At 34.7% G+C, this 19,365-nt stretch overlaps 1 protein-coding gene across 2 annotated transcripts in view; it reads right to left on the bottom strand.

The window, feature by feature from the left end:
- Positions 1 to 2,684: 2,684 nt before the first annotated feature.
- The window catches only part of CLTC (clathrin heavy chain), a 68,348-nt gene continuing 51,667 nt past the window's right edge, over positions 2,685 to 19,365 (bottom strand). The window contains exons 18-34 of one of the 2 annotated variants that reach the window (XM_077164975.1): positions 17,708 to 17,942; positions 15,843 to 15,965; positions 13,885 to 14,030; positions 13,478 to 13,661; positions 13,112 to 13,304; positions 12,564 to 12,721; positions 12,207 to 12,371; positions 11,978 to 12,085; positions 11,706 to 11,873; positions 11,424 to 11,573; positions 11,203 to 11,334; positions 10,981 to 11,091; positions 10,095 to 10,265; positions 9,546 to 9,767; positions 8,409 to 8,429; positions 4,793 to 4,868; positions 2,685 to 3,714 (exon numbers count right to left, since the gene is read on the bottom strand). In XM_077164975.1, coding sequence (XP_077021090.1) covers positions 3,590 to 3,714; positions 4,793 to 4,868; positions 8,409 to 8,429; positions 9,546 to 9,767; positions 10,095 to 10,265; positions 10,981 to 11,091; positions 11,203 to 11,334; positions 11,424 to 11,573; positions 11,706 to 11,873; positions 11,978 to 12,085; positions 12,207 to 12,371; positions 12,564 to 12,721; positions 13,112 to 13,304; positions 13,478 to 13,661; positions 13,885 to 14,030; positions 15,843 to 15,965; positions 17,708 to 17,942 — 2,488 coding nt within the window. In that variant the 3' untranslated portion in view covers positions 2,685 to 3,589. The remainder of the gene's footprint in view (positions 3,715 to 4,792; positions 4,869 to 8,408; positions 8,430 to 9,545; positions 9,768 to 10,094; positions 10,266 to 10,980; positions 11,092 to 11,202; positions 11,335 to 11,423; positions 11,574 to 11,705; positions 11,874 to 11,977; positions 12,086 to 12,206; positions 12,372 to 12,563; positions 12,722 to 13,111; positions 13,305 to 13,477; positions 13,662 to 13,884; positions 14,031 to 15,842; positions 15,966 to 17,707; positions 17,943 to 19,365) is intronic. The other variant, XM_077164976.1, reaches the window with a different exon arrangement.

The raw sequence follows: 19,365 nt of genomic DNA, 5'->3' as shown, positions 1-19,365 counted from the left end.
GCCAGGAAGGTCCACACACCCCTGGGAGTCATTGATGCCAACTCTTGGTGGTTAACCTCATAGTTACCAGTCATGTTCACTGTGAGCAGCATGACAGTATGATTTCAAGATCTAATGTCAGCAGTGGGGTATGTGGATAGAAACCAAGTACAGTTGTAGCCAATTCTGAAGTTTCTAATCTTTGGTCCTGTTTTAGAGAACTTACACTGGTATATGACAGCACAGGGGGAAATGCAACTGTGAATGCCACAATAGCAGTTGTTTCTCAACAATGTTTGTCTGGATTCCAGTGATGCAACAGTATGTAATTGAGCTGAAGAGAACTCAATTCTAAACGTTTGTTTCTGGTTCAGGTAATTTCTGAGGCTTGCCTCAGAGAGACTGATGGGTCCAAAATCAGGATGGCCTGGGGTAGATGACTCAAGTAATTGTAATAAAATTGCCTACTGTGCAGGATCATCATAGCATGTCTACTTGGATATATAGAATTCAAATTCTGGGTATTATGAAAATACCCAGTTCTAGTTCCCCTGCACTTAGTGTTTAGTTTAAAGGAGTTAAACATTTTTAGATTATTCAGAGTCAAAACTGTTTTCCTACTACTAAGTCATCGTTTTCTTTCACTATATTGAAATTTGCACTGGTGATACACAGTGGTGGGTAATACTGTTTGTACCTCACACAAATCAAGACACCTACCTGTATGAGTGGGCATTGTATTCTTTACTGTCACAGGAAAAAACTAACCTTTGAATATATCTTAATATTCTATTTAACATTAACCATTTCTGCATACCAAAGTATAATTGTCTTGAAGAATATTTGGGTGGCTGAGTTGTGAGCTGATCTAGCTGCTTTAGACACAGAACAACATTTTTTTATCTGCAAGGACAAATGACTATGGCTATTTCAGGTTATACTAAAAAACAAAACAAAACTAAGTGGAACAGTCACTTCAAGGAACTGACACTGTATTAAAGAAACTGACAATATACTAGAAAACTTGTATCCACCTCCCCCCCCTTCCCCCAAACTTGAGACTTCTCTGGTGAGATCAGAAGTCCTCATAAATGTTTTGATATTATATAATGAAATGTGTCAACATCTGAAACATCTATATAGTTCACTGAATCAGTATTTTCTGGAGACCAATGCATGAGTGTACACATACTTAGGTAAAAGATCCATTTTAAAGAAAAGATAGACCAATGGATTTTTATCAGTCCAAAAAATTGGTTTTTATAGTTTCAGATTCCATACTTCAACTAGCTAAAAGTATCTGAAAAAAAAAAAACAATAAAATATCCTTTCCTTTCCTATGTGAGGCCAAATTTTCTTCAGATATCTCAACCCAAAAAGTAACAGACTGGATGCAAATACGGGAATCCCACAATCAGTACATTAAGACGAACATTAAAGACATTTTTAAAAACAGTAAAACAAAAAGCCATTCTGGAGAATATGGTTAGCTATGTTAATATGTAATGAGTTTTCTACTGTTATATTTAAGTAGGTTAATACCTTTAAACTTTAAATTCTATTTTAGTTTCTAAAACAGTAAATATCAAGATAACCTATACAAAACAAAGCTCTATGGGATCTTCAGTAATTTAAGAATGTAAAAGGATCCTAAAGACAAGATTTGAGAACCACTAATAGAGAGTGAGAATGTCTACTAAATGGATTGAATCAATTTACAGAAAAGCGATCCTATGTTGAAATGGTTGTATTACAGATTTTTGTACTATGGCTATACTTGGATACCAGGTATGAAGATCATTTAAAGCACTTAAGTTGATCTTTCTCCATTTCCCTCCTGTTTAACTTACATTTAGAAAGTGGTAAGAACTTTTAGCACTCCTGTTTTGTTTTTAGTTCTTTCTCTTAGACCATCACCTTTGATAAACTCACACTACTAGAGTAGATCCTAGGCTTGAAATACAGTTTATCATCAGTTAATTCTACCATTTATTGTATACTTACTATTGCCTAGTCCCAGGCTAGGCATTTTGTGTTTCATATAATCCTCCAAATACTTCTGAAAAGTACAGAATAGTGATACAGAAGAAACAAGCTCAGAAGCTCATCTTGCCAAGAATTTGAATCTAAGTGATTTAGCAGTTTCTCTTTGTACTATATATCTCATTACTGATGGTTCAAGTGGTTTAACTATCAGATTGCACAGCAATCTGTTGTTGTAGAACAACTGATAAATAGAAGGCTATCGGTAACTCTACGGAAGATTACGGAATATTAACATAAACTTTGACGTTCTAAGCCATAAGCAAAAGAGTTGGATCCACACACTGGTTTAAAAGGAAAAAAGCCAACTTAAACTACCCATAATTTAGACAGTATGTTAACTACATGTTTAAATAATACTTTTATTTCAAGTAAATATAATTTAACATCCATGATCTGTTCATTTAAATGAAATGCTTAGATAAAAATCTAAACTGCCACTTGGTTAAAAAATGATGGAGATGACTGAAACATAGTGACTGTTCTTTAGACTACTTATTAACTATAGAATGCACACGATATAATATACAATATTCTCTTCTGTTCCAATGCTTAGTCCTCTTTTCTGCCTCCCCTATTACTGCTTCAGTATCCAATATGAAATGATGGCTCTTTTGGTTTAGAGTTTGGAGAGTATTTAATTAAAGCTGCCATTCTATGTGTTACGTCCACAGTCCAGTAATTTATTTTCAATTTGAGTAATTTCAAATTCCACAAAACTGAAGAACAGCAATATTTGTTTGAATTCTCTCTTCTGTACACTCAGTGATCTAAAACACCACAATATCCAACATACACAAACCTCGGGGAAGGATTAGTAAATACATACAGATTGGAATCATGGTGCTCTTTGTCCCTGAATGGAATGGTCCCACACAAAAAGCACAGGGTACAGCACAACATCAGGGCACCTGTTATACACGAAGTGAGTGAAACACACAAGCATTTTCTATATGCATAATGGGGAAACCTGCATAGGTTAGAGGGCCTTTTATGCTCATTTAAAAATGAGGCAAGTCGTCTGTATGCATTTTTCAAATAATTTGGAGAACAATACAGTCCAATGTAGGATATACTGATTAGTGTTGTCTTGATACTGACAGTCATGTACTGTCACATACAAACATTTTTGCTTCAGCTTTTCTTTGAGTAAGACTTAAATGCATTTAGACAATACATATTGTAAGTTTACATACACTAAATTTAAGAGATTCAATATTAGTTTCCTTTTTTCTTTAAACACTACAGAGTGCAAATCGGGTTCTTCATAATAGATTGAATATTAAGTAGTTTTTCAAAGATAAGGGGGAAGACAAAAAGCCTAAGTGAATAAAACATTGAAACTATTCCCCTTTGAACATAAATTCTAAGATGATACGGAATGTGAAATAAGGTTTTAACATAGGTGATCCAAGTTTATAGTTAGAAGCAAAAAGTAGTCCTTCATGAAATAAAGGTTACAAGAACACGTCCCCCCCACCACCACCACCCCCGTTAGAAACAGAAGCGGGTAGCATGGTGTTTCAATATGAAAACAGGCAGTTGACTGCAGCATCAGCTTTTCCTCTTACATGCTGTACCCAAAGCCAGGCTGTGGCTGCCCATAGGGTGGTGCAGTATAACCATAACCAAAAGGTGCCTGGGGAGGAACTGCAACACTGGGTCCTGCTGTCAGCATCAACTGGGGCTGACCTGAAGAAGAAAATTTAAAAAGAAAAAGGGTGCGGGAAAGGCAAACAAGTTAGTATTATACAACTATTAATTTAGAATAAGATGGGGTGGGGAAGATTTCTGACTATCACAGTGGTTGGGGTAGCAGACTCACCCAGGAAGGGTCCTGCTCCAAACCCCAACAAGGCAGAGGTGAGGCTAGAGCTAGAAATAGCTTATGTACACAGCGCTTGACAAGATCAGACAAAATACCTGCCAACAAGCCTATCACCACATGGTATTTGCACATTACATTAAGTGACATAATAAAAAACTAGGACAAGGAAAACGTAATGTTTTAACTGACATATTTTAACATATAATGCTCATTTTTATGTCTCCCAGTGTTACTTGGTTATAGTGCGTAACCAATACCCTTCAAATTCATTGTTCAAATGAATTTGCTCAAGAAATATGAACTGTAAAGGGAAGTATTTCAGAAATACAAAGGTAGGAAGACATTAAGTTGCCTTAAATACTTACTCTAGAATTTATTATCCTCTCTCTCTGGAAAGCTATCATTTAGAAACTTTATCCAGTTCTCTGTCCCAGTTAAAATTAAAAGTAAGGATGTGTTCTTCATGTAAAGCATCCTAAACAAAGCATGGCATTTCCTCTCACTTTCATTCTCCTGAAAATTAAATTCGTCAATACTACCTTCTAGGAATTTATGAACAAGTGACCAATCAGCAACCAGATAACAGTGTAATTTAGGATATGTTCTTTTTTTTTTTTTACATGGGCAGGCACCGGGAATCGAACCCAGGTCCTCTGGCATGGCAGGCAAGCATTCTTGCCTGCTGAGTCACCGTGGCCCGCCCAGGATATGTTCTTCAAACAATGTTTTTGAGATTTTCCTTTGAGATCTTAGTGAATAATGTTAGTGCCTGCCTTAAGACTGTATTCACACAGAAATGATGGTACAGAGAATCATTCCTTAACTTGCCAAGCCTTTTGCTCTTAAGTAGAAACTTGTTATATTTCTATTTAGAGGAAGAGTCCTTAAAGAATTAGAAATTTATCTACTGTATTTCTTTGAGATTAAAATAGGAAATGTTACCATAAACAATAGGTTGTGTCTCTGTAGCTTGTTCTTCCTCTTTTCTTAGTGATTCTGAAGCATCCAACTTATCCACCTGGAGAAAAACAGGTAATGTTAATTAGCACCCCAAAAGCATTATAAACCTAGTTGTATGGCAGAAAGTGGAAAAGCCTTAGTATATTAAATTCTGTCAGAATAAAACAGACTCGAAAGAACATTCTCAGGCCCCCTCAAATTCAATGGCAATGGTCATATTTCAGTCAAGGTGGCTTTCAGCACTGTCATTATAAACCCTCAGGAAGGAGGGATTTATAAATGCCATAAAAGCTCAGGCCAGGCTAACACTGGGCATGCTAGGATGCAGCCTGAGGGAAGGAGAAAATGACAAGAAACCACTATATCAAATGAAGTCTAACCTCTATCAAAGATAATAATAATGAACTCATGAACAGACAAGACTTCCCTCCACAAAGGAAATGGTATTTAAAAACGTGAAATGAGTCCAATGACTGAACAAGTACTTGTGCAGAATAAACAATATTTTGTAAACTGTATGCAGCTTTTGCTGAAAATGGTTATAGTCCAGATTAAAATTTAAGACTCCATATGTAATATTTTTTTTAACGGAAAGGTTGCAAATTTTAATGCTACATGGCTCTACTTTCAAGAACTAAATAAAAAAGACTGATTTTGCCTCAATTTCTTTGAGGGAAAATTTGTTTCTCTGAAGCCAGAGAAGTAAGTGACTTGTTTGCCAGCTATTCTAAATCACAGTGGATAGCATTAGACAGAAACAGTATTTAGAGGAGTCCAAATGTATTGGCAAAGGAAAGAAGCTGGAATTCCTAGGTCTTCCCACTAACCAACTGTGTATGACCTCGGGTCTTCAAATTCCCTTTTCTGTATACTGAGATGAGAAGATGAGGTGATCCGTAAAGTTTATTCTAGGGCTAATATTATGATTTGATTCTGTAATTCTATGAAAAATTAGGGATTGGGGAATCTCCTTATCATACTACTTTCATTTGTCTTTTAAACTATATTTAAAAGTTAAACCTCAACCAAGGGCTGCTATTAGTCAATCGTTACATAAGTAAAACTAAAGTTTAAATTGCAGTGTTATATATTAACCAGTGGTTTTCTAAGTCATAAGTATGCTGGGTAAAGTGGGGCAGAATACAGACAGAAGTGTTTTATTAATGTTCACTGAATGTTTTTCAAAAAGGCAAGAAGTGAAGAATCACTCAAAAAATGATAATGATAATGAAAGAGCCATAAAAACCAAGTCCTAAAAAGGTTAAAGCAGCACCTCTCATTTCTAACTATTTAAAATTGTGTCTTTGAAGTGGTCACATAAGCTGTTAAGATTAGGATATTCTATACATATTATTGTTTCATGTTATATACCATAAATATGGGTCTTTAAAGTAATTTGTCAGGGAACTGAAAGTTTGAGAAAAGTCTATGCAGACTCTAGAAACATTAACTTGATTTTGGTTTTCAGATAATATGGATTAGAGTTTTTGTACATTACTGTTTTATAACATAAATGTCCATGTGTTCCACCTTATCCCAATATACAAACTGAAGACTACATAATAGTAGTATAAGTTACATGATAAATATTTATTTTTTAGCATCCAAACTTAACAACAAAAATGATTATAGCACAATTCTGTGCCTCAGGGGTCACTGGAATCTTGCTAACCTACAGTGTACTCAGGTGTGAGTTAAAGAAGTTATAAAGAAAAATACATGGATGCCTTACACATTAATAATGTCTAAAGAAAGAAAAATGAAACAAAAAATACCACTGCACAATACTTTTCAGACTTTCTAGGAGAAGGCTCTAAAGTGAACGTGTTTAAAAGTTAATGCTCGAATCAGATATTGAACTACGAAAATTGTAGAAAAGCTAGCAATATCAAAATACCCAAGCACAGACAGAGGCAGGCTGGGCATGGGGGTGTGGCATCAAGCTAAAAATCTAAAAAATATTTAGATTTTTCTACATAATGGGACAGCCTCTGGTACAGCACTGTCTAATTTTTTGTTTTCACCAACCCAATTTAGATTGCTCCAAAAGGAAAAGCAGAGTAGGCTTTAAGAACACAAGCTTTTGTTAAGAGCTGTAACAAAAGTTTCTGATCCTTGGATTTAAAAAAAAATAATTATAGGTTAGTGTGTCACTGAGGTTCAGCTCCATCTGTACTATTGGAAAATACACTGGAATGTAAAAGGCTTTTCCACAGAGACTGCAATATGCTGCAGAGGAAAAGTTAACATGCAGTCAGTTATTGGTGTATGTGTGCATGAAAAAAAGGCAAAAGTACTGAAGCAAGAAGTGAGATCTGAAGATGACTTGCTCTACAGGCTCTCAAGAAACACACACAGCCCACAGCAATGCTTTAAGAGTTTCAAAAGTAGTGTGATGTAATTGCAATGACTGTTGTACATGCTCGATTTAAAACAATGCATAACACTGCAGTTCAATTACCCGTTTTTCACACACACACTTTCTAACTGCCTTGCTTACTAGCTGCTGAAGGGCCTCACACACAATGCATTTTACTCAGGTTTGCCCTAAGTTCCAGTGGTGACTCAGATTTTATTCAACATAATCCCAAGGCATTGTCCCCTACCCAAAATCTTTTACATTTATTTCAACTCTCCTCTACTTTCCCACCCCTTTCTAACCACAATTTGATGACAGACGTAAGTTTGTAATATCCTCTCATTTATATCAGGATGGAGACAAGCCAATGAAGGGAGCAGCAACCGAAAGGTGCTTAAATTTGACCACGTTGGACAAGCCAACTGAAAATAAGAGAGCAAATTTTAGGTAGCTTCAGAGGTGCCTTATTACATAAAGTGTAAGTTAATATTGCTTTATTATATACATAAATATTCCATGTTGCTCTGCAATAATCATAGCAAGCTTGGCTCTCACGATTTAAAAAGTTTTGATTCCTCTTGAAAATGGACTAGCACCATAAGAACTGGACACCTGGAGAAACATGAGGAAAGTCTCTTCGGAAGCAGCTAGTATGTATTGTATCTACTTTCAGCAAAAAAATTAGTAAGAATCAAGAGATCAGAAACTGGATCACAGTCCTTCAATAGTAAAAAAAAAAAAAAAAAGAAGAAGAAGAAGAAGAAAAAAGAAAAAAAAAAAAAAAAGCCCAAAGCTTTATAGGGCATGTACATATGTATATAAATTCAATGACTGTCAGGCAAGTTTACAAAATAAAACCAGAGGCTGTTTTATTTCAAATATTAAGAAAATCCTATTATGGTCCAGATACCCTGACAGGGAAGAAAAATTTCCTTAAACTTTGGAATTAATATGGAACTCACCAAACTCAGTTTTCAATGATATATTTAAGAGACTGTGAACCAACTACTGATTTAGCCTCCTGCCCTTCCTAAAGCCTATTAGCCGATTAGTAGCAAACATCTACTAATGTCCTACAGCTCTATTATAGTTATGTTTCAAGGGACTTGCAGAGGCTTTAGTGAAAATTTATTGGGGGAAAAAGCAGCAGCAGCAGTGTAGAAAAGGAAGGAAAAAAATCATGCAAATTCCTTAGACTTAGTCCTCCAGACTTAAAGATGGAAAAGAATCAACTTTCACCTTTTCCTTTATTGCATCAACCTGCAAAGGAATTCAGAAGGTGCAGCTTAGAAAAAAATCAAATTCCATATTGAGCATAAAAAGATAGAATCAGCAACAAAGGTTTAGGGGAGAAACATCTAACCACTAGAAAAGGTATAAGAGAAGTGAAAATAAAGGGCATACTGGAAGCAAAATTTAGAATTTATTTTTTTAACTTCAGAGTTTACTGCAGAAGAATTTATACTATAGTCAGTGTGAAAGAAAGCAGCTTATCTCTAGTAAAATTTACAGCACTTTGGTTAACAGCAGCTTAGAGCCAGGTCTCACAAGTCAGCATTATGCATAAGAAAAGAAGCTATTCTCATCTATGGTTAAGGATAAGGCAATCGTTTTTTTCTTCTTACACTGAACTTTAAGCAGTTTATACACAGAAAATTGTTCATTAAAAAAATTATAACCCAATACAATGGTATCTAATTAGCAGTATCATAAGGAAAAATACAGTATACTGGGGGTTGTTTGTGCTTTTTTCCCCACTCTGATTTTAAGCAAGTTTTGCTTTGCAGAAGTCGATCCTTTAAAACAATTTTAAAATGGTCTATAATAAGAACACTAATAACTACTGAGAGAGTAAAAAATGTTTTAAACAACAAAAAGGGACATTAAGATGAACAGTGAATTTTAAAAGGTGATTGATTACATACACCCCAGCTTGTTTAATGTATTTTTAGGAAATGTGGTTAATCGTTAACTTCCTGTAAGTTTTTTAAAAATTGTGAAGATTAACAGAATGTTAAGAATATACACGCAGCATCCCAGAGGGAATAGGTATAGACAAGAAAATCAAGAACCAACTAAATAAAGGGACTTTACACTACCCATGCCATTTTGAAACAAATGTTATAAAATGTTTTTTTAAATGCCAATTATACAATATGAAATCACACACTGAAGGTAAACAATCTGAGAAATTATGTTTGAGTTCTCTTTTTTGGTGAATCATTTGTCAGCAATTTAAAAAATATCCAGAGAATAAGAATATTTTACGATCAACTGACTTCTGCTAACAAAAACATTAGAAAAAATAAGCCTGCATGTGAAGTTTTACATGTCTTCAAGGTAACTAGTTCTGAATGTACTTAGAGAAGACATTACCTTTGTCAAGTATTCCTTCATGACCTGGATGAAATATGGCATGGCAAAATCCATGATATTGTGTCTCCAAGCAGTTTCTAGGACAACATCTGGCCTTAAAAGATCATAACAGGTAAAGAGACAAGCTCCAAAGCACTCTCGTTTTTCTTCCTGCAAAAACCACTGTAGGAGTTCTTCAGCAAGCTCAGTATCTTTGGATTCAGAGGCATATTGCATGGCATCCTATTCAAAGGAAACAATGAAAGTCAGACATTAAACTCATAACATCCTGAGCTAGTAAACAAAATAATACAGTGAGAACATTCTTAAAATTTAATTATTTGTGAGGGGGAGGTGGAGAGGGACCACCACAGTTAAATAATTCAAAATAAAATTTTGAAAGAAAAAGAAGATACACATTAAAGCATTCTTCAAGCGGAGGTTTAAAATGATTTCTCAATTCTGCAAAACTAATACTTTTATAGAATCACTTGTAATATACCATATACATAAATCACCTAATACTTGGTTTAACAGCCTCACTGCCCAGTCCCCAAATTCCAATTTTACCTTGTAAAGACTGTCTTTCTTGCATAGCTCTACACTCTGTTTCCAGCGATTGTTGCCTTTGAAGAGATAAGCAGCAATTCTTCTGAACTCAATGAGTTCATGTTTTTCTAAACGCTGAGCAAGTGAGATATTGTCAAAGTTGTCATATGCATCTATTGATGTTCGCAGAGCCTTAAAGAAATAAAAGTCATTCAAATTCCAAATTAGTGTTTTAATATTTATGTTCCATCCTTCTTGATAACTGAGCCCATTATATGGTAAACATGTTATATGACAAGCATCACACTCTGCAGTTGTAATCTGTGAACATGTGTCAAGTTTCTTCAATCTAAATGTATAACAATGAAGTCCCCAACTGTAAGATATTCTAAAGGTATGATTTTTCCAAGATTTTCAGTATCAAGTTACCAACTTGACTGGTTATGAGACTGGGTGGGTTTGTAATTGAGAAGATCAGATTATGTTGAAGGGAAACTCTACAACTCAACATGACATTCAGTCATATAGGACAGCATATGTGATCTGGGCCTTTAAAAAAAGTCACCTGACAGTAAGAGGAAAAAAGGCAACTAAATTAAGCTAAACTCTAATTACTTTTGTTATTAATGAAATCCTTCATGAGGGAAAGTTTATAAAAAGACAACACTGATAAGATACTAAGCAAGGAGAGCCTGCAGTGGGAGGAGCCTGCTGTGTAGGAGAGAAAAAAAAAAAAAAAAGATACTAACCAAGGAAAGCAGTAAATAGTTATTATACATGCTACCTACTATTTAAACTCAAAAGGATGATGACGACCTTTTATTTTTTTTTATAACTGCAAAACATACCAACTCCAAGAACAATTATAACCCAAGCTTTGAGTATATGGAAGTACCAAAGGTTTTACCTGATAATCTTCTTCTGTAATAAAGAGGTTGTTAAGGGATTCATTCACAGATTTATTGTTGTGATTCTGAACTGAACGCAGATATGGTTTCACCAGTGGTAACTGTTTAACCTTTAAAATGAAGAGTGATGCAAATGTTAACACATTGTTAAATCACATGGACAAAAGTTATCCAAGTGTGTTTGAGTTCCTTGCTATGAACCTTTGGTTTAAAATTATTACCTTGCTAAAATAATTGACTGCACGAGTATGATCCAACCGTGGAGACAACACCATTAGCAAATCATTTAACAACAAAGGCTTGAATTCTAAGTAGAACTGTATTGCTCTGTAGTACAGTTCCACATTGGCAACCTAAAAAGTGAAAAAAAATCATAAATAAGTCAGGTTATTTCCTGGTAAGTTTTCCCCTTCTGAAGCCTTTACCTTCTGAAGGTATATACCTTGGTAATGATATCTTTGAACTGCCCTTCTTTCCATGCATCGGTTGGATGATTCATCATAGTAATTATGGCATTATCATATTCTTCATATTTATCATACAAAAAGACCAATTCTGCCCAAAGATGAGCTTGTTCTGCAGCTCTTAGCACCTGTGTGGGAAAGATTAAATTGCTTCAAATGGGAGTCTCTGATTCTAGCTAATGACCATTTAAAAAAAAAAAAGATACCTTAAATTATTACGATTTTCACTACTTTGTCTCATGATGTTATATGTTGGTTACCTTTGGAATATTCACTCTAGACCAGAACAGCTCCAGGTGCTCCCTCATTTTCTGTGGCTTAAATTTAGAATATAGAATAGCTAGTTCAGTAAACATCCCCATGTGAGCTCGTTCAAGTCCCAATGCTGCTTCCAACATGGTTATCAGTTCTTCAAAATAGCCACGATCCTAAAAAGAGAAACATGAAATTAAATAGTAAAAGAAACATGAAAAATTCATGAGAGTATCTTTTGCAAAGGGTCTCAAATCATATAAAAGACCATATTCATTACCTGATAGTAGTTGATAAGCTCCTCTAATTCATCTGCATGAACTACAATATGAAGCCCACACATCTGAGCCAGTCGAAACTCTTTCCCATCCACACAGGCAAAGCAGACCTAGAATGAAACATTTCCATTATCATATGCAAAAAGCATGGCTAATTAATATAATGAATCCGTTCAAAAAGCATTTCCTAATAAGATCTTAATTCTTCACTCAAAATTATGTTTAGATTACCTCTTTCCATGTTCGAGTACTGTTAGCTTTCCTAGCTCCATCAACAGCTGCCTGATATTCACCCAGGTGAACAAGGGTTGATGCCAAACGTCCAAAATTCGAAACATTGTTGTACAACAATTTAGCAGCATCATACATTTTTTCATCATAACAGCGATCACCAACCTGGGGGAAAAAAAAAATCCATTTTCAGTAATATACTACCCTCAGCTCAGTACAACTTTAAACTGGGAAACAATTTTTTTCCTGTAGTATTTTTCCCAGGAAATCTTCAGTTGTGATATGCTGATCATACCAAGCTAATAAAGTTTTTCGTTAATTTTTACACCATTTAAAAAATCTGAATAGAAAACCCACTTGTTGGATATGAGCATTATTTGGCCCATTGATGAACTCTTCTAACTCTGCAAGACGATTTGTTTTAGCCAGTGCGAATATCAGTTCTGTCTCCACATAGGACTCCCTAGCCTTCTTACGGGCCATCTGCAAGTATTTCACTAGTTCCTCCCAGTTTCCTAGATAAAGAAAAAAGAAAAAATAAATCCAAACGACACTTGCTACCACAACCTCCTTTCCAATGAAACACCGAGTATGAGAAATTTAAGGAGTAAAATGCATTTAAAATTGCATCATGTGTTTATATTACCACTAAACAAATGAATAGCTGAACTACCTTTTTCCTTAAAGTTATAAAATTAGGGTTCTGTCAGGATTTAATAGGACTTCTCCCCCACAGACCTTACTAAGTTCACAAAATGTAGCCTCTCTTTATGTGAACTAGCAGGGAAGGCTAAAAGAAATAGCTAACTCCTACATAATTCCAAATAGCCATTTTACTGCTTAGATTAATTACAGCTTAGGTACATTTTCTGAGGCCTCAGAACAATAAAAGTAAAATGTCATACCACTAGTATTAGCAGCCTGAACAACTTCCATGTAGGATGAAGGATCATCTGCTTTGATATAAGAATCAATGGCTTCTTTCACCATTCCTTTCTGCAACTGGGCTTTCGCAAGCTGACTCCACACTGCAGGTTCATTGCAACGTTCAGCAAACTCATACGCCCGATCTAAGTTTCCAATATGTTCAATCAAAACCTAGGCAAACAATTTTTTAAATTATGGTTACAGTAAAATGGATCTGACAGTTATCATTTTATTGCTCTTCTAGTGCCATAGCAACAAACAGCCTCACAGGTCCCTGCCTACAATGAATCAGGAGAAGGCATTATATTCGGTAACTGAACTTATGATGTAATCTGAAGAATTACCTGCACTGCTGAAGTATTGACATCAAATTTCCGGAAAATGGCAAAGGCTTCTTCAAATAGCTCATTGCTAATGGCAATATTGGCAATATCTGGGGCATCATAATTATCCAGACGGTTTATATATTCCATAACACGTGTACGATCAGCCTTAATTGCAGTGAGGATGAGGAGGTTTTGCAGATTTCTTTAAGAGGAAAAAAAAACCCAATTTGAATACAATATTTAAAAAGATTATCAACTATAACAAATTAAAACTGTGGATATAAGGGGTTTTTTCTGTCTCAGCAGGTATGAGAAGAACCAGACTTAGGCAACTTTCCCAAAACTTTGTCTCTTTGTTCTTTTCTAAAATTGTTAAGCCATAATTACTGAGTATAAACAGCCAAATGATCCCTCTCATAGCATACCTATGTTCACTGAATACAGAGTTATCAAGAACAATTTTCTCCAGCAGTTCAATGAGTTCATTGGGAAGGTCTGCAGTCATAAAAGCCTTGACAGTTACTGACACTTCTTCAGGGTCCTGAGTTTCGGATAAGGCTGTCTGTACAACCTACAGAGGATATATAGTGTGATAGTTAGATTCAGTTGTCAACTTGGCCAGGTGAGCATACCTAGTCTTGTTGCTGCGGACATAAGCCAATGGTACGTGAACCTCATCTGTTGCTAATTACATCTGCAGGCTAGGAGGCGTGTCTGCTGCAATGAGTGACGTTTGACTTAATTGGCTGGTGCTTAAGCAATGTAGCACAGCTAAGCAGCTCAGCATTCCTCATCTCAGCACTTGCAGCTCAGCCCAGGCCTTTGGAAATGCAGAAAGAAGTCACCCCGGGAAAAGATGTTGGAACCCAGAGGCCAGGAGAGAAGACCAGCAGAGACTATCCTGTGCCTTCCACATAAGAAAGAACCTCAGTGGAACGTTAGCTGCCTTTCCTCTGAAGAATTAACAAAACAAATCCCCTTTTATTAAAAGCCAATCCATCTCTGGTGTGTTGCATTCCAGCAGCTAGCAAACTAGAACATATAGGAAACATGTAATTGAGTCTCAAGGTGATTTTTACTTTTTATTTTGGGAGGGGTTAAGAAAGACAGTGAAGGGAAGCAGAATGGGGGTTGTGTTGGCCCAGGTCTGACCTGTCATCACATTTTAATGACCTCTCAGCATAATAAAATGTTATTCACATAAATATTTAGAGATGATATAAAATACCTAGAGATTTGACAGTGTTCTCTTTGTCTATGATATAATACTGATTTGCACATTAGACAACAGTATGGTGTTACTGGTCATAATATTAATTATTCTTCAAAAAAATACTACATGCCACAAAACCAAACAAATTTCCTTGCTGGTTACATTGCTTTACTCTGATGTTTCTCTGAATGTACTTGGATTCAGCCAGTAAGAAAAAATGGGGGTGGGGGGGGGACACTTCAAACAAGAATCATGTTCCTGATTTTAAAGGTGGTTTTAAAGATAATATCTAATAAGAAAAAGTTGGGCTTTCATTAGAAAACTTGAAATTGGCAGGAAAGACTGAAGGAGAGAAAATACTTTTAAATTTACCCCTCAAAGGCCTTCTACACAAATCTACATTTCCCACATCATGTGTACTTTTACTCTATTAAAAATTACCCTGAATATTTCTATTTTTCCCCTGTGTATTAAATCACTCATTATCACTTCAATGTCTATATATAATTCATCTACATAGATGTGGCATCATATATGCAGTAAGTCCTTTATTTTTGTCTATTTACATGGTTCCCAGATTCTGCAATTAACGTTCTTTGCCAGAAAGCTTTTTATCTACTTGGGAATAGCCTTGATTCTATTCTTTTCTGAAATATTTTGTTTATACTTCTACCAAAATTTAAGAATGATTTTAATCATCTCCTATTTTAAGGGTTTAAAAAATATCTTTACAATTTTATGTATACAATTTATATACAATTTTATAAATTACAATTTTATAATTTATAAAAATGTCCTCCTTTTTTCCAATTCTAAGCTCACCAACTGAGATTTAACATTTGCCCTTTTAGTCTTGGTATTTTCTCTTTATCAATCATCTTTGCAGGCTTACCAATGTCTTGAATGTTTCCAATTTAGCCAAATAATTTACTGTTTTCTTTCAACTGTGATGAGTCAAGTTTTATAAAATAAATATTTTGTGATGTATTTTTCAATTATTAACATTTATAGTGTATATATTTATGGTAAAACAATTTTTTTTCTACTTTTCACTGTCTTCATTCAGTTAAAATACCAACACCATACATTTGTGTATGTTTGCCTAAATGCTGACGGAAAAGATTAACTAATAGTTTTAAAATGAGCCTTCAACATATTAGCCAATTGTACCTGGTCGATTAGGGGTCTCCTGTAAGGATTGCTTTCCAGTAGCACACTACCCCATAATTCTGGATCCTTTCGGCGTACCAGGTAGCGGGAGAGACTTTTGAAGAGTGAATTCTCATTGCAAACCTAAATAAAATGTAAGATTAACGTTAATTTCAAGGTAAAACGTAATGACTTTTTATAGACGATTTATTTTTAAAGGTTACTCTGTTTAATGTTTTATAGGGATTAAAACAATAGTTTTACACATAATCTTACATAGGTCACACCCTAGTGTTTCCTATTAAAATTCAACCAACAGAAAAAAACAGTTAAAATTTGTGAAGGCTTTTAAAAAGCTCCCTGATGTTGGGTCTATTTCTGGACTATTCCACCATACCCTTACTGGTCTATTCAAGAACAAGTCCAGCCTGTTTCAATTACAGAGGCTCTGTAATATGTTTTCATATTTGGAAGGCAAGTCCCCTTTCATAGCTTTCTTCTCAGTGTTTTAAAGTTATTCTTGTGAGTTTATTTTTCCATGTGTATCTGCATGCATAGGGGTGTGTATGTGTGTGTGTGCATAGGTGGGTGGATAAATGCATATATTTATATTTCCTAGCTTTGATAACTAAAAGATCCTAGAAGTAAATACACATAGCACCGAGACATTACTTTCTAATACTATTTCTCACTAAAAGGTATCAGGATACCTTGGAGACATGGCTGATTCCAGGAACTGGGAAGGTACAAAATAAACCGGTTAGCAGAACATAAGAAGTATGCAAAGGATTAAGAGAACATGTCACAACAATACAGAAACCACGGTGAAAGTGCCTTTTGAACAAAATACTGGACAATTTGAGTATCAAACCAAGTAACAGCAATGGATTTAACCCACTGAATAAAATAGGAATACATGAATGCTGAATGATAAATGTGGAGAAGTATTAGAATCGGAAAATCTTCATTTTGCAACATGTTAAAAATGGTCTAGGCAATAAATAATAGATGCTAAATTGGGGAGCAGGTGATGGATCTTAAGTGTCTCTGCTCAGACTGCTTAATACCTACAATGGGAAAAAAATTATATAATGGAGAAACAAACATGCTGATAAAAAACCAACATTACAAATGAGGAACAAATGGACATCATGTGCCTCTGGATATAACAACATATGGCAAAATGTTACAGAAGTAGTACTTCGGGTAGGAATTTATAACCTCAATCTAGTCAGGAGGAACCACCAGAGAAACTGAAAGTGAAGAACATTCTGTTATTTAAAAAACAAAATACAACCAAAACAACAAAATACAAAACAAAAACAACAACCAAATGCTTTTATTTTTTAATAAAAATGCCAGTGTCATAAAAGACAAAGAAAAGCTGAAGAATTGTTCTTGATTAAAAGAGACTAAAGAGACGTGACAACTAAACGCATTATGCAATTCTAGACTAGAAGGGAGAAACTGCTATGAAGGACATAACTGGGTCAACTGACAAAACTGGAATTAAATAAACTATTATGCTACACTGACTGAAGTTGGCAACAATAATGTTATAAAAGAGAATAGTCTTGTTCTTAAAAATGCAACTTATTCTGTAATGGTTAAAAAATTTTATATATTAAAAAAATGTGTGCGTGTGTGTATGTATGAGAGATAGCACAAGCACACAGATGATAAAGGGGCTAAAACACTGATAAATCAAGACAAAGGGTGATGATATGTACATAAGTTTACAATTATTTGCAAATAAAGTCTTAAAAAAGCAACCCATCTTCTAAAAATCCTTCATATTATCTAATTTCACTCCTAATCCCTCAATTCACTAGCTTGTTATTATACTATGCAGCCTTCTTTCCACATGTTCAATTAATAGTACTCACATTAATAAGTTCTAGGTCACACTGGCCACGTTCATAAGCAACACAGGCCAGATGTGGGTCTCTCTTCTCACAATACTTTCCAACAACGCGACTGTCATAATAGGGATTTTCACGCAGAAATCTCTCTGGGTTGTTATTACTGTCTATATAGATTTTGGCCAGTGCGTTGTGAGTAGCAGGCTCCTCACAGCCCTCATGAATTCTGGCCTCCAGCCAAGGGAGAAGCAGTTTCAATCTAGTAAAAACAAACACACATACTATAAATAACACACACTTGATATGTTAACTATCTAAGTACTTATGATCTACAATGTGCTTTCATGGACATTATTCTTATTTAGGTCTCAACAATCTTATTATAAACTGGGAAATTAAGGCTTTGGGATGGTTATATGATTCGCTCAAAATTACACATAAGTTTTTAAGACTTTGTCTTTTTACTCTCCCTAATTGCTATACTGTCTTGACAGGATATAGATATAAGAAAAAATAAGAGATTCATAGATTGTCCTTGCCTTATACTAGACAAAATATCTAGACTTCATAAATTCTGTTCAGGGTAGGAGTAGGATGAGGGTGAGGTATGAGAAATAGACCCCATTACCTGAGTTTTCTTTCAATTTCAACACAAATAACAAAACATTACTGACAATCAAAGATGGCAGTATCCTAATACATATAGGAATAAAATCTGGTCACTTTAATAATAATTCTATAATTATTCTATTAGTTATATGATCACTCCACCAAGGGTCACGGTTTCACTAAGCTATAGTTTATGTTTCAATTGCAATGATCCTTTTACCAATGGAAAGAAAAAGCAGTATTCCATTATTTTTTACTATCAAGTTCAAGTGATTATTCTGAATACATTCCCACTATGGTAAAGACACTTAAATTTTTTATTACAAAGGCAAAAACCAAGCTTCTGTAAACATATGCAATCCAAGCACATGTGTCATGTTAACTGAAAGAACAAAGATCAGCTAAGACACATTCATACTACTGAATTAGACATGAATCTAATTTATCACAACATAATTTGTCACTTAAAGATCATATTGTCTGTTAGCCTGAAAATAGCAACAAACAGCAAGTTTGCTTGCAGGTATTGCACGTAAGATTCAACTGAGACCTCTTTCTGAATCTTAAATTTTTATAACCCATCATCACTTCAAGCTCTTAAATCAGTTTAATACTTTATCTCCATTGTACTTAAATGCAGAAATTTTCCATGTTTGAAACATTTAAATCTAAACTCTGTGAATACCATTTGTAGGACACCAACTAAGGTTAAAATTAAACTCCTAACTTCCAAAGGTTTTTTTTTTAATATCCTGTTCAAATAACTAGAGTAACTTTCCACTATTATATCAACTTAACCTCATGTATTATATATCAGCATTTCCTAAACGGCAGTTTCTTACTAGTTTCTAGCTAAAAAAGGACTTCATGGTATAAGTATGAGAAGTACTTAGACTATATATTATCCTCTATTTGAAAATTCAAAATTCATATTAGCATATTAAGGTACTACCAATTAAATATCAGTTTAACCCAGAGTTATAGAGAACTCGGTTTTTCCTCATTTTACTTGAAAAAAATACCATATTATTTTATTAGCGAATAATTACTTATGAAACATACTGGTTATCATA

This window comes from Tamandua tetradactyla, chromosome 6, assembly GCF_023851605.1.
Source record: "Tamandua tetradactyla isolate mTamTet1 chromosome 6, mTamTet1.pri, whole genome shotgun sequence".
NCBI lineage: Eukaryota > Metazoa > Chordata > Mammalia > Pilosa > Myrmecophagidae > Tamandua > Tamandua tetradactyla.
The sequence above is the reverse complement of the archived record's forward strand: the minus strand, read 5'-3'. Positions and strand labels throughout refer to the sequence as shown.